Source organism: Ceratosolen solmsi, unplaced genomic scaffold, assembly GCF_000503995.2.
Source record: "Ceratosolen solmsi marchali unplaced genomic scaffold, CerSol_1.0 scaffold8, whole genome shotgun sequence".
NCBI lineage: Eukaryota > Metazoa > Arthropoda > Insecta > Hymenoptera > Agaonidae > Ceratosolen > Ceratosolen solmsi.
This window is the reverse complement of record NW_011948439.1, coordinates 2,272,207-2,286,531: the sequence shown is the minus strand read 5'-3', so window position 1 is coordinate 2,286,531 and position 14,325 is coordinate 2,272,207. Positions and strand designations below refer to the sequence as shown.

Sequence of the window (14,325 nt, the reverse complement as noted above, 5' to 3'; positions counted from 1 at the left end):
GGGGGGGGGGGGGGGGGGGGGGGGGGCAGACAGCTACGCTTGACTCAGCCGTACTTTCTTAGCCTCTTAGACGCCCCTCCTCACGACTCCCTCTTACACGTCGCGGAAATGACACTCGGGCCTCGTGAATTTCCGATGCGCCTACATAGCCCGTCGTCTCCTTTAAGCCCCACACCACTACGGGGCCTGTCGTGCCCCGTTCCAAGCTCCGTTGCACCCATCATCTCTATTTTCATTTACGATTCTCTTCTACTCGTGCTCCCTCCCCGTTACCCAACCCTCTCGCGCTCGCCGCCGCCCCCGGCCTCCGACCCCCCTCACACCGAGGCGTATTATAAAGTTGTAAACTTTCAAAAGAATCTTACGCACGTTTATCATTATAGATCAACGACTGACTTAAATTCTACATTGGAAATAATTTTATGATAAAAATATTTTCTCTACGCATATCGATAGGCTCGATGATCTCTTGTTCGCCTCTATATGTCGACAAATTAGCTCCGAAGGCAACCGTCGTACATCATTACCGACATAAAATTGCAAAATCGCCTGGAGTTCCGTCTCATTGGCAATGGGGTTAGTACTTTGATTTCAGCCATAATCGTGTGTTTCTATTAATTTTAAAGGACGCGGGGAATAAATGTGCTTTTCTTTGTGTTGAAAGTAGTGCGAATAAGACTCCGAACGAGCCTAATAATACGTTATATCCCTTATGGAAAATCATCGGTATTTTTCATCGCGGAAAAATTCTATGGCACATTCCGACATTCAACGAGCAGCCGAGCACACGTTACGTACTGTCATATGCAATTTCTTAAAAACACTTTGCTCGTCCATTAAATTACGGATTAAATTACGGATTAGATAATCTCGTATGAATTTATCGCCTGCTCGTATTAATGCGTCTTACTTCCTTGGCCTTTCTTAGCAAACCCATCTTAATAAACTCCAATCCATATTTCATTTCGGTCAAACCTCAGGGCCACACCACATAAAACATTACATTAACTTCCAAGAAGATGGGCTGTAGATATCATTGCAACAAGTGACTCCGCTAGAAAAGCATTAGTCGGTCGAGCATTTGAATGTCAGGTGCGATCGAGCCAATCGTTATTCCTCATTGTCCTAATGGGCCTGTAATCCTTTTGAAATGCGCGGTATCGCGGACGAGCATTTCATTCCACGCACGCAAACACCGTCCATCCAATAAACCCAATGAAGACAGCGAGTCATCATGGGTGAACGTACCCGCTTGCATAAGCACAGCGGCACATAATTGACAGTGAAAATGCGATTATTTCACTCGCGGATGCCAAGTGAATTCGTCAACTGGTGGTAGGCAGCAGCGGCATGGCTGATTAAGTTTTTCCACTTTCCTTCCCGCGGACAATTTCGCATTCCCAAGCAATGAGAGTATCGCGCACGTGTGCGACTTTCATTGCCCTGGCAAAAAGGAAAATCAGGCGCATGCCCGGGCGAGGGGGAAAGGGGGAAGTCCCATTTTTAAGGCCCCCGATGAATCAGTGCCTTTGGTCTTTCGCTTCTAATCCGAAGCCGTTTCCACCGCTCGGCTTTGTGTTCCCTAGATTTTTTACTCCCGATAAGAGCGCGCCATTGTAAAAGCCGCCCACGGATTACGAATGCATTTTCAAAATTACAGCCGCTCGTTTTGAAAGAAATATTTCCGTAGCTGCGTATTCTCGCATAAAGAGCGTTAGACACTCGATCGAGCTAATTGTCATTACGGGAAAGGCTCGAAATATGTTAACTACTAAGATGTTTTCTCTCTCGTCTCTCTCTCTCGTCTCTCTCTCTCTCTCTCTCTCTCTCTCTATCTCTTTCGCGTTTGACAAATGTCGGCGAGAGAGAGAGAGAGAGAGAGAGAGAGAACAGAACAGCGAGAACAGACGTGTCTGTCGGCTTTAATGGGAAAGGGTGCATTGGAAGATACTAAAATACATCGGGACATTAAGCTGTGATAAAAATCACTACTAATTGTAATCATTAAGGCGGAATATATTTCAACTGGAATGCTTCGTGAAAATAATGATTTTACGCTTTTGATGTTTCGATGCTAATAATTAATTACGCAAAGCATAGGGTATTTCGTATGAAAACTCTCACCTCCGCCTACTACTTCCTAGCCATCGCTATTATTCTTTATTTCAAGTCTTCATTTTTGAATTTATTTTCGTATAAACTTTTCCCTTATTTTCGTATAAACTTGCAATTATTTTACGCTCTTTAATGCAGATCTATTTATTTTCCATTTATTACGACTGGAAAGTACGGGTATAATAAAGTCCTGTGCAACTGCAAAGTCGAAAATTTAAATAGCCCGTATGCAATCATCATATAAGGGCGTTGGCATAGTTAAATGTGGCAATATATCAAACAAAACAAAGCAAAACAAAACAAAGCAAAAACAAAATACAAAAAGAAAAACAAAAACAAAATTAATACTTCGTTATAACCGTCCGAGTCTTTCGTCGAATAATAATGTCTTTTTCATGGCTTATTTAATTAATGAACAAACGCACACCTTTCAAAGTCCTCGTATAATAAGAATATTTTATGCATTTCCAAACATCCTAGCAATCTAATTTTAAAAATCTTATTTGAAAATGTTCAAACTTTATTTAGCCATTTGTTTAGAACGGCAAATTTTTACTTCTCGGTATCAGTAATGCGGTAATGCTCTAACGTATTAACTTGGTGAAGTGTTCAAACGTACGAATGACACTAAGAATATGACGCGAACGATGATAATTGGCTCGGATAAAGGAAAGAAAAAAGGAAAATTATCAAACCGACTCGACTGCGAGCACGCGTCTCGTGAATATTCGACCCACTCGAGCTTGAGTGCTTTTTTCCAAAAAGATGCTCGAAAAGAGCGCAGAAGGTGCTAAATCTATCCGTCTCGACACTATCTCTCGAGTGTTCTTTTCCCTCTCTCCACCACCACCTCCTCCTCATCCTCCTCGGTCCCTGAAAGACAACATCGTACTCTCACGGCCTCTTTGTCGCCGAAAAGCAAAAGCAATCGAAAGACACGCCGATCTAAAAATAAAGATCGGACGCTGTTGTCGCTCCGTTACCCGTTGAGCTGGCTGCGCAGGAAAATTTGATCGGTGATTGGAGTGGGGTGGCGAGGGGCCGGGTGGGGCGGCGAAAACCTTTATTTATAACATTGGCGGCGGGGGGGGGGGGGGGGGGGGGGGGGGGGGGGGGAGGCAAAAGGCGATAAAAGAAGGGCATCGTTGTGGGGGTAGTGGCCCCGGGGCGAAAGTCCTTTCCCCGAGACGTCGCCACGCGCTCGCCCTAATCGCGCGCTCTCGAGTGGTCGTGGTCGTTCCAGTGGTGGGGGCAAGCGCGCCTGGGCCTCGCTGCAACTTGCAACCCCCATCGTCGGCTCTTCTTCGCGAGAATGGGGGACAGCTGCGTAGAGCCGTTACGCCCAAAGGGAGAGAGACAGAGCAGCGGCGTTCGTATCGATTGCGACTAAGCGTCTCGTGGCGAGAGCTGCGTCGAGACGGGGTCCGGGATGGCCCCGGGTTTGGCTTAGTCCTACGACGCCTTAACGCCTCTCCCGCTCTCGGTGCCCGTCCCTCGGGCCCCTGCCCCTCATATTATTGCCCCGCTCCTCTCCCGTAACGTATGACTCTTGGTGTCCCGCTGTGCGCTTACGACGCTCGTCGAGTTTCCTCGATAGACGCATGCACCTTCCACGAACGCAAATGACCCATTGGGATTTCCGATTTCACCGTACATCGAGTGTCATGGGTCACGTCGTCTGCCATTCAAGGTGCACCGGCTTTTTATTTTAACGTACCGAAGGGACTTTTCCAACGAACGCGTGCATATCGAGCAGCCTTGGGGAAATGCGCATTAATGATAATCCGGGCGCTCGTTCCCTTTCTCCCCAACCCCATACGGCCAATTAAAAATCTTACCAAGACTCTGGGCATTTTCGTTATAATAAACAACACTTTAAAGGCCATTTGCGATACTTTAAAAGATAAAGAAGTAGAATAAAAAAGGACTAAATGCTAAATGAGAGAAACGAGCGTTCACTTTTACAATAGAACTTGAAGAATATAGCGTCGATTAGCTATTAAATGGTAAGATCGTGAATTTGAATATCGTTAATGCAACTTTTATGGCAATTCTCCTTTTTGATCTTTGTAACGACATCGTGTCTCGAGATATAAAGCTACCATCCTAATTAAAGATTATTTACCCAGTTGACGCCCACATACTCGGAGAAACTAAAGTAACAGCGGCAATAAAATAAAAATACCTATCTAATAGTCGAGTTGGTAATGAAAAATGAGCAACATCTTCGCTAAGTCAACTTGATTATTCACAGCGAGACTTTTGCGCGGCTCATTTCTTTTGTTATGATTGCTTAAAAATTTAGCCCTAGAGAAAAAATACTCGATTTATGTAAATAGGAAACGCATCGATAAGTTAACATTAGTGTTTCCTACATTTCTATTGCTAAAATTGTCGAAAACTTCTACTAATCATACGCAATCAACATTTTGTCCTGCAAATTTAGTTTATTAAGATCATTAATATTTGCAGACAACTGTGCAACGGGGTATTTCACAATGAAATCAGCATTAATTAACAGCATAATTATAAAAACTGTGTAAAAATTAATATTTTGCGTTAGAGGTACTTTTACATGTTTAACCGCACTATTGCATAACAAGTACAGAGAAAATTAATAACATTTCAATAATTCAATAAGAGATTTCAATAATTATATAAATCAAACAATTTCCACGTACATTTTAATAATAAACAAATATCGATAATGACATTACGTTGGATACGTTTTATTTGAAATATAAATATTATACCCCTTGTTAACTATTATATGTTAAATACTCTGCTGCAAAATTTCTGTGCATTAAATTGTTTAGAAAAAAAAAAAGGAGAAAAAAAAAAACAATAACAATAACAGTAACAACAACAGCAACAAACGGCAACAAAGCTATTTATTCCTTTCATCATTATTTCAAAACCCCATCTAATGTCAGATATATTATTACATGATTATTAAATCAATAATTTTCGAAATTTTGGTAGGAAGCGGACGATGAGAAAATTCTACTTATAAAAATTATGTAAAAGTGCGTTAACACCTTATAAGGAATTAAATCTCGTGCTAATGTATGCAGCCGAGTCACGTGTTGGCTAACGTAGCGCCATCTATTAATCATTCGCATATCGATAAATCGAACGAACTTCGATTTTCTGTCTGCCAGTTTAAAATTTTATATTTAAATTAATTTTTAAATTTATTATTTAAATGCTGCTTCAATAATCGTATAACTGTCGCTACGTTGTTAAAGCAACATATTTGACTCATTTCAATGTATATTATTGAGGAAAGAAATGGAGGAATGATAATTGAAAATAATCATTCGTGTCTGGACAGGACAAGAAATCGAGGATTATTTTATCGAAAGACAAAAATCTTCCTCTACATTACATTGTAGTATGTGCTAGTCGACATTGTCCATGTTTCATCTTGATATTGAGAATCGAATAGTTAAAAAGAAAAGCTAATTATCAGACGATTTTACAAAAATAAAGATAATAATTTAATAAACAAACAAAATGGTAAGTTTTGTAAAATCAATTTGCTAGTTAGAGATGTTATAATTCTCAAGTAAAAGCGTTAACTTTGTTGAAAAAAAAATGTTAAATTGCTGCACCGGTTCTTTTAGACAATAAATGGCGCACGTGCCCCGTTTTTATCAAAGGACTTTTATATTGCAATATTCAAGTATTTGTTAAAAGTGTAATTGCTTGTAAATACGTATTAAATTGAGATATAACAAATCGCTTATTCATTAATACAGTCAAATGGTATCTCTTTATTATTTGTTGGTTAAAATTATATTTGCCCAATTGCGTCAAAATCATAAATAAGTTCAAATTCAAATGTTAACATTTTTTATGTAGGTGTCGTTAAATTCAGTACGAATTTTGAAAAATGAAGCTGAAGAAGAAAAGGGAGAAACAGCTAGAATGAGCATTTTTATTGGTGCAATAGCTATTGGAGAACTTGTTAAATCAACTTTAGGGCCGAATGGAATGGATAAAATTCTTGTACCTTCTGGAACTGGCACGGATCAAGTTACAAACGATGGTGCTACGATTCTCAAAAGCGTCGGTGTGGACAACCCGGCAGCCAAAATTTTGGTTGATATGTCCCGTGTTCAAGATGACGAAGTTGGAGACGGCACCACTTCCGTCACGGTTCTAGGTAATTTCATACTTATCTACAGCTTTAATATTTATTTATTTATTAAATATTAATGAAGCATGCTTAGTAATGATTTATAAATTATTTTCACAAATATAATATTTACAATAATCTAAATATTGAAAGATAGATAGTATCTAAGAAAAAAAAGGAAACGATTATATATATATATATATATATATATGGTCTCCATACCGATCGATGTATAAATATATAAACGTCCATTTTTTTTATAATAATTCACCCTAAGCATTTATTATTGATATCCATAGCTTGCGAACTGTTGAAAGAAGCGGAAAAACTAATCGATCAAAAAATTCATCCACAAACTATTATCGCTGGATGGAGAAATGCAACTGCAGTGGCAAGAAAAGCTTTAAAAAACGTAGCCATCGATAATTCTGCAAATCAAGAGAATTTCAACCAAGATCTGTTAAATATTGCCCGTACCACGTTAAGTTCGAAAATTTTATCGCAACACAAAGAGCATTTCAGCAAATTAGCTGTAGATGCAGTTTTGCGTTTAAAGGGATCCGGTAATTTATCGGCCATTCAAGTTATTAAAAAAAGAGGGGCAACATTAGCGCAGTCGTTCTTGGACGAAGGATTTCTTCTCGATAAAAAACCAGGGATGCATCAACCTGAAAAAATAGCTAATGCAAAAATTCTTATTGCTAATACTCCTATGGATACTGATAAAATAAAGGTTTGATTTATTTCTCTTTAATAACACAGAGTGTCTCAATAAATAGAGCAATGATTTCATATTACGATAAATACACCATTGTGTTAATAGAATAATAAAATAATGTTTTTGTGGAATAGATATTTGGCTCGAGAGTTCGTGTTGATTCAATGGCAAAGATTGCCGAATTAGAATTAGCAGAGAAAGAGAAAATGAAGGTAAAAATTTTCTTTCGATATAGTATGTAAATAAAATATTTTAATTCAATTGTATTAAAATCAAGCTCTTATTATTTGTTTTTTTTTTAGGATAAAGTAGATAAAATTATTAAACATGATTGTAATGTATTCATAAACAGACAACTGATTTATAACTATCCCGAACAACTATTTGCCGATGCTGGTATTATGGCGATTGAACATGCAGATTTTAATGGTATCGAGAGATTAGCCCTTGTAACTGGAGGAGAAATCGTAAGCACTTTTGATAATCCTGAAATGGTGAAACTTGGAAAGTGTGATTTGATTCAGCAGGTTGGTTTCTAAAATGATAATTATACAAATGCACCTCCTCCCCCCCCCCTCGTAATATGTTAATTAATGAGATAATTCAATGGCAGTGAGAAAATTTGAATGAAAACGTTATGGCTTTTAGATAATGATTGGCGAAGATAAAATTCTTCGTTTCTCCGGTGTAGCTCTGGGAGAAGCTTGCACCATCGTTATAAGAGGAGCCACACAACAGATCTTGGACGAAGCTGAAAGATCATTGCATGACGCTTTGTGTGTGTTAACGTCCACAGTGCGGGAGTCGCTCGTAGTATGCGGTGGTGGTTGCAGTGAAATGGTAATGTCATGTGCCGTCATGAAGGCGGCTGCCGCCACTCCAGGCAAAGAAGCAGTGGCTATGGAGTCGTTTGCTCGAGCTCTACAGCAGCTGCCGACTGTTATTGCTGATAATGCTGGTTATGATTCAGCTCAGTTGATCAATGAATTGAGAGCCGCTCACAACTCCGGTAATCACACCATGGGCTTAGGTTTGTATTTTACCTTTCATTTACAAAATGAATACTTTTAAATCCATTAAGCGCTCTGCACAAATGCAAATGTAGTTTGCAAAATAATTTTAAAGCTTGTATTTTTTGAAACATTTTATTATTATGTTCGATGTAAAAATATGATGAGCGAATTTGCTTAATTTTACATAATTTTAATTTTAATTTTAATTAACACTTCTTTCATATTGTAAATTGCTTACAAAATTCGAAGTATTTAATTTAACGGTACGTTCAACGTATTTTGCTTAAATCTAAATCTTTTTTAATTAAATATTCATAAATGCAACCTTTGTTTATATATTATGTTTACATATTACATAGACATAATATTTTTCAATTAGATTGGAATAAACGAATTTGATTCATTTAGCAGAACTATTTTTTAAAAATTTCTACGCGACACGTTGTATATATTGTAGTAAAAAATTTTATAACAACACATTTCTGTTACTATAAGTCAAGCAAATATGTGATATAAATGAATTTTTAATTTTCTTTGTCATTGTTATAATTAAGTATAAAAGCAAACTAAAATAATTATTAGACCAAAAATGATTGTAACTTGTCCTTGCCTTCTTATAATTGTAAATAATTGGCTATATTATTTAAATAACATTAAATAATGTTTTTAAAAAGTAAGTACAGTTATTTCACATTTTGCAGAAGCAATGTATGATTCTGTTACAAGTAGTCAGAAGGAAATATTTAAAGCAAATTTTTCTTTTATCTGAATTATAAGTTTTCCTAATTAAATTAATTAATACTGCAAACAATTTCTTTAAAATAAGAAATTATAAAAAATTTAATAGGTAATGAGCCGTTGAATGAGATGATAGATTTTTCGTAAATGTGAGATTAATTTTGTTTACAGATATGGAGAAAGGAGAGATTGGTTGTATGTCGAAGCTTGGTATTACAGAATCGTGGGTTGTAAAGAGGCAAGTACTTCTTAGTGCAGCAGAGGCCGCGGAAATGATTCTTCGAGTTGATGACATTTTAAAGGCCGTACCAAGAAAGCGAGTTCCAGATTATGGTCGTTGTTAAATATAATTTCTCTAATGTTTTCATTTAACTCTCCTTGCTTCGTGTTACGTTTATACTTATTGCAAGAAAAATGATCGATAATACATGAGCATTTAACTATAATTTTATCATTTTATATACCTGATAAATAGTATATGATGTCATGCTGAAAATTAAAATTAATAATAAGTTAAGATAACTGCAGCTTCGATTTTCATTTCTTATTAATAATAATAAAAAAAAATGTACTCCAATTTATTAGCACTATGTATTTTTAAATAATACTGAGCATAAATAATTTTTACAATTGTAAACATTATCAAAATAGTTTACAAAATAAATAAAATTTGCATTTTTTATAAGCTAAAAAACTTGTCTGTAATAACAATTTTGAAACCTTCATTTATATCAAAAACCTTAAACACTTTAATAAATATATTGTTTATAATTATGATACAATAAAACAGATGCATCATTATTTGTACATTATTCATTATAATATGTTTGGTCACGACACATTCAAAGTATGACAATACAACAATGACTAACAAACATTACATAGATTTTAATATATTTTTATATTAGTTTAAAAATTAAAAAAATTTATACATAAATAAAAAAATCCTAATAGGCAAAGCGAAGTTTAGGATCATATCCTAATTTGTCCAAATTTGGTAAGCAGGCATAATTTATCATCGGCGGTGGTCCGCACATAAGCACTAATGTGTCGGACGAAGGAGGATACATATGGTCAGAGATCATATTAGCGTTGATAAAGCCAGTGCTAAACTTCCAACCTTCGCTACTCGTATCGATCGTATACCAAATTTTTAGTTGGTCGGAGTGTTTTTTTAAAATCTCCTCCAACTCATCGCGCAGTAAAATGTCTTTTTCAGTTTGATTTGCAAAAAGTAGGGATATTTTTGTTTTGTCCTCCGAATCTTTAGTTATAGCTCGAATAAGTTGTAACATTGGTGTAATTCCTGTGCCCCCGGCAATCATTACTAGCTAAAATAATAAAAGGATATACAGGACACTAAGCGCCTATATACTACAAAGAGCCTAAACTTTTAAATCTCGATTCGTCATTACGCCTACTCACCTTATTTACGGAATAGTTAACAGGAGGCTCTTTCCTCAGTAATTTTATAAAAAATTGACCTCGTCCATTATAAACGAGTCTGCCCGTGGGTCCTCGAAAATCTACGGTATCTCCAATTTGTAAGCTCTCGAGGTGTTGCGACATTTTTCCACCCTCTGGGAATTTAGGATGAACATTTTTAAAATAAACCTACCAAGGATAAAATTTTATTTGAAATGATGAAAGACAACAATGTTAATATAATTAGCATTTTCTTACTTTAATAATAAGGTCAACGTGACCATGGTCGTCGTCACTGGTAACCGGAGTATAGGCACGTATAACAACTTCTCCATTCACATTTGCCGTTAGATGTACATGCTGCCCAATTGGAAGACCAAGCACATGTTCACCGCTTGGCAAGCCAAATTTAAACAATCTAGTATCATGATTTACAATCTGTTTTTCAATTAGTGGCAAACTATATTTTAGCGTAGGTTCAACAAGTAGTACTTTCTTTTTCTTTACATCTTTAAAGGATAGATATAACTTTACTGCTATACCAACTGTTATTAGCGTTCCAATTGTAGCCAATACAGGCAGAATCTGAAAATGATAAAAATGAATTTTAAATTTTAAAACTTTAAATGTCTAGCAAAAGGATTAATTTAAATTCCCTCCTAAACTACACTACAAAATTTCTCTTCCTTTTTTCCTTTTCTTTTCGTTTTTTTTTTTTTTTTATTTATTTTTTTGTTTGTTTTACAATGTATATCGTCGTACGTGTCACCGCGCATGTAAACAAGAAATTGTTAAAATGTATAATTATATTCTTGATTATGAGAGCAAGAACCTCATTTCATTTGCCGGACAAACCCATTGATTCTTAAAATATAAGATTCGAATTGCCGAATTACGTCATAATGTTCAAGCCGTTCTAAAACAAAACACAAAAATCCCCTAAATTGTAAAATCAATTTAAAGTGCGGGAAAACCGTGGAAATGAGAATTAAAAATTCTATAATAGGCATAGAGGTTAATACTTATGAATTCATACGGCCTAAAAGAAATTTATGTAATACGAGATCGAAGGAAATATTCCTCCCAACGATAGCTCGAGTTCATATCTAATTTTACGAATCTTACGACTAAAAACAAAAGCAATAAGAACAAAAGAACAAGAAAAACAAATGAAGGGATTACCAGTTGAGCACTTGACATCGGATTACTAATAATTCGACGAACGAAGGAAACCGTTACTAACCCGGGAATTTTACGGCTTATAGGAGTTTTAAGCACGTGGTAGGACGGATACGGCAATTCGCGCTCGCCTGCTGCAATGAAACACGAACGTGACGAAATTCAGAGAACGTTTAAACGGGCGCGAAAATGTTACGTACATGCGTACCTAAGTTTATAGGGAGCGTGAAAGTTGTGTGGGTGCGCGGTGCGTAAGAAGGTTATGCGAAAGGAGGCACACGTGAGTATCGCCATAAGAGTTGCCGGGGAGTCGAGGAGGAAAGGGTGTTGTTGGAAGCTGTGGATTGTAATGACTCGTAATGCTCCGTGTTGCAAAAGAGGATCGAGGTTGAGCTGAATCGTTCGATGCACCGATGCACAGGGCGAATGTAACTTTTGTGTATTTCCGGGCTCTCTCTCTCTCTCTCTCTCTCTCTTCCTCCCTCCCACCCTCCACATCCGCGCGTCTCTTCTCGGCGATTAATGCGTCTGTGCCACCGTGTATTTGATATGCCGGGGAGGTGCGAATCCGATTGCATTGTTATCAAAGAAATTCACTTGTTAATCATGCCAAGTGTCATTTAAATTAGCCGATCGATTTGCATTAATTCGACACAATTGGCAGGCTATTACAAAATTTGTCGTATTTTAACTTCGTACGTATGCGAAGTGATTATCGTGGCGCTTAATTTTTTTCCTCGATGAAGTTAACGCCTAATCTATCCATCCATCCATCCATCCATCCATCCATCCATCCATCCATCCATCCATCCATCCATCCATCCATCCATCCATCCATCCATCCATCCATCCATCCATCCATCCATCCATCCATCCATCCATCCATCCATCCATCCATCCATCCATCCATCCATCCATCCATCCATCCATCCATCCATCCATCCATCCATCCATCCATCCATCCATCCATCCATCCATCCATCCATCCATCCATCCATCCATCCATCCATCCATCCATCCATCCATCCATCCATCCATCCATCCATCCATCCATCCATCCATCCATCCATCCATCCATCCATCCATCCATCCATCCATCCATCCATCCATCCATCCATCCATCCATCCATCCATCCATCCATCCATCCATCCATCCATCCATCCATCCATCCATCCATCCATCCATCCATCCATCCATCCATCCATCCATCCATCCATCCATCCATCCATCCATCCATCCATCCATCCATCCATCCATCCATCCATCCATCCATCCATCCATCCATCCATCTATCTATCTATCCAAGAACATAACCTTCTATTTTTTAGTTTCGAATTCTAGCTCACCGATTTATTAGCAGCGAATCCAATGATTCGTTGGAATTATTTAGCCGCTGTTTATTCATCTGACTTTGTGCTTAGCGGAGCAATTGCCAAGTTGCGTAATTAGACAAGCAATTGCAACGATAAGAATTACTTGGCGAGCAATCGTCGCGATATAAAGTTTTGTAATGCAACTACAATTATTTCCGAAGAATTTCCAATGTCGCGATCAAAAAGCATATCACAAGCTCCATGAATAAGATTAATAGGACTTGACGTAATAGATATAGAACATGAATTACGTAAGCTCGTAACTTAAGTACAAGACCATATCGCTTCCAAACTTCAAGGTCTAATGTCAAAAAGGCCTTAAAAGTCGTAAAAATGAGAAGCAACGGGGGAAAGAGAAGCTATCGATGAAGTCGGCGAACATGCGAGAAAACGGGCATTCCGCTTTTCCTTTAAAATAGAAAATATCTAAGCATTCAACTTGAACGCGAGAAGTCGCGCGTTCTCTTCCTCATAAATTTGCCTGCATTATTTATAGTCCGGGAATAAAGGAGAGATGACTCGGGCATGCCAATTGCAGCAGCCAGCGGTAGACTACTGCAGAGAAAGTGAGAGAGAAAGGGGCCGGGGGATTTGGGGAGGGGGGAGGAAAGTATATGTAAGCGATAGACGTGACACGTCGATAGATTGAAGCATTTACCTCCGGATAACCGGTTAGCGTTTGATTCGTGCTCGTGGATTCTCGTCCCTCCTCACCTTCGACCATTCTTCACCCTGACCTTAATGTTATTAAGGCTTACGTGCATCCACACCCTTTTTTTTTCTCCAGTCCTTTTTATTCCCCGATATCGTTATGCTTGATCCTCGGATGCGACGAATCTACGCGAGAGCTGTGCTTCTCCGTAATGGACTGACGAGGAGGACTTGTCGATCCTTTTCGATATTACGATATATATATATATATATATATATATATATATCTTTGACATACACATATATTATATAATGCGTATAGAGTGGACGGACGGTGACCTGGGCGCCAACGATAATTATACTATAGACGGCGATGTAGAGAGAAAAATATGACATATATATATATATATATATATATATATATATGACATAAGTAATAAATTTCAAAACTTAAAAAGATAAGGAGGCTGCTATAAATGAAGCGTACGTTGGTGAAGTGGGATAGCCAATGTCCGATGTCTATGTATCCGGCTTATTGCATGATTTTAATAAATTTAATATTACATTCTTAATTCTGCAATTGTCTTGCTACGAAACGGAAAACTTATTTATTGTAAATGTGAAAAATATATAACGGGCTATGGATTGTCGAACGATTAGTTGCATTTTTTTTTTTTTATTATTATTCGTATAAAAATATTGCAAGACTTGCAGTAATAATGTATTTGTAGTGATTATCTACTTGCCTTAAGAATTTGTTAATATTGTTTGTTCCTTAATCATTTGCAATGACGATCGTTAGTAAAACAATGTTACCGTCACATTGCAATATTAAACTTTTTGAGTTTCATATTACTGATATTTCGATGCTATGCGTGTGTGTGTGTGTGTGTGTGTGTGTGTGTGTGTGTGTGTGTGTGTGTTTATTTATATTTTTATTATTATTATTTTTTTTTTTTTAATCTACAGCA

General features: G+C 37.2%; 2 protein-coding genes across 3 annotated transcripts; one reads left to right on the top strand and one right to left on the bottom strand.

Moving 5' to 3' along the window:
• Positions 1–5,984: 5,984 nt before the first annotated feature.
• CCT2 (chaperonin containing TCP1 subunit 2) lies at positions 5,985–9,228 on the top strand. The gene is made up of 6 exons (XM_011503678.1): positions 5,985–6,283; positions 6,556–6,989; positions 7,109–7,186; positions 7,277–7,501; positions 7,623–8,004; positions 8,897–9,228. Exons 1-6 carry the CDS (start codon positions 6,046–6,048, stop codon positions 9,067–9,069), a joined length of 1,530 nt encoding a protein of 509 aa, XP_011501980.1. The 5' UTR covers positions 5,985–6,045; the 3' UTR covers positions 9,070–9,228.
• A 328-nt stretch (positions 9,229–9,556) lies between these two features.
• On the bottom strand, positions 9,557–13,597 carry LOC105365495 (NADH-cytochrome b5 reductase 3). Of its 2 annotated transcripts, none has more exons than XM_011503676.1 (4): positions 13,362–13,597; positions 10,409–10,735; positions 10,151–10,339; positions 9,557–10,056 (listed from the first exon to the last, which is right to left on the bottom strand). In XM_011503676.1, the coding sequence occupies exons 1-4, from the start codon at positions 13,425–13,427 to the stop codon at positions 9,673–9,675; spliced, it is 966 nt and encodes a 321-aa protein (XP_011501978.1). In that variant the 5' UTR covers positions 13,428–13,597; the 3' UTR covers positions 9,557–9,672. The 2 variants fall into 2 exon arrangements, with proteins under 2 accessions (XP_011501978.1, XP_011501979.1); XM_011503677.1 differs by lacking the exon at positions 13,362–13,597 and adding an exon at positions 11,333–11,446 and having other exon boundaries at positions 9,558–10,056.
• Between the last annotated feature and the right edge of the window lie 728 nt (positions 13,598–14,325).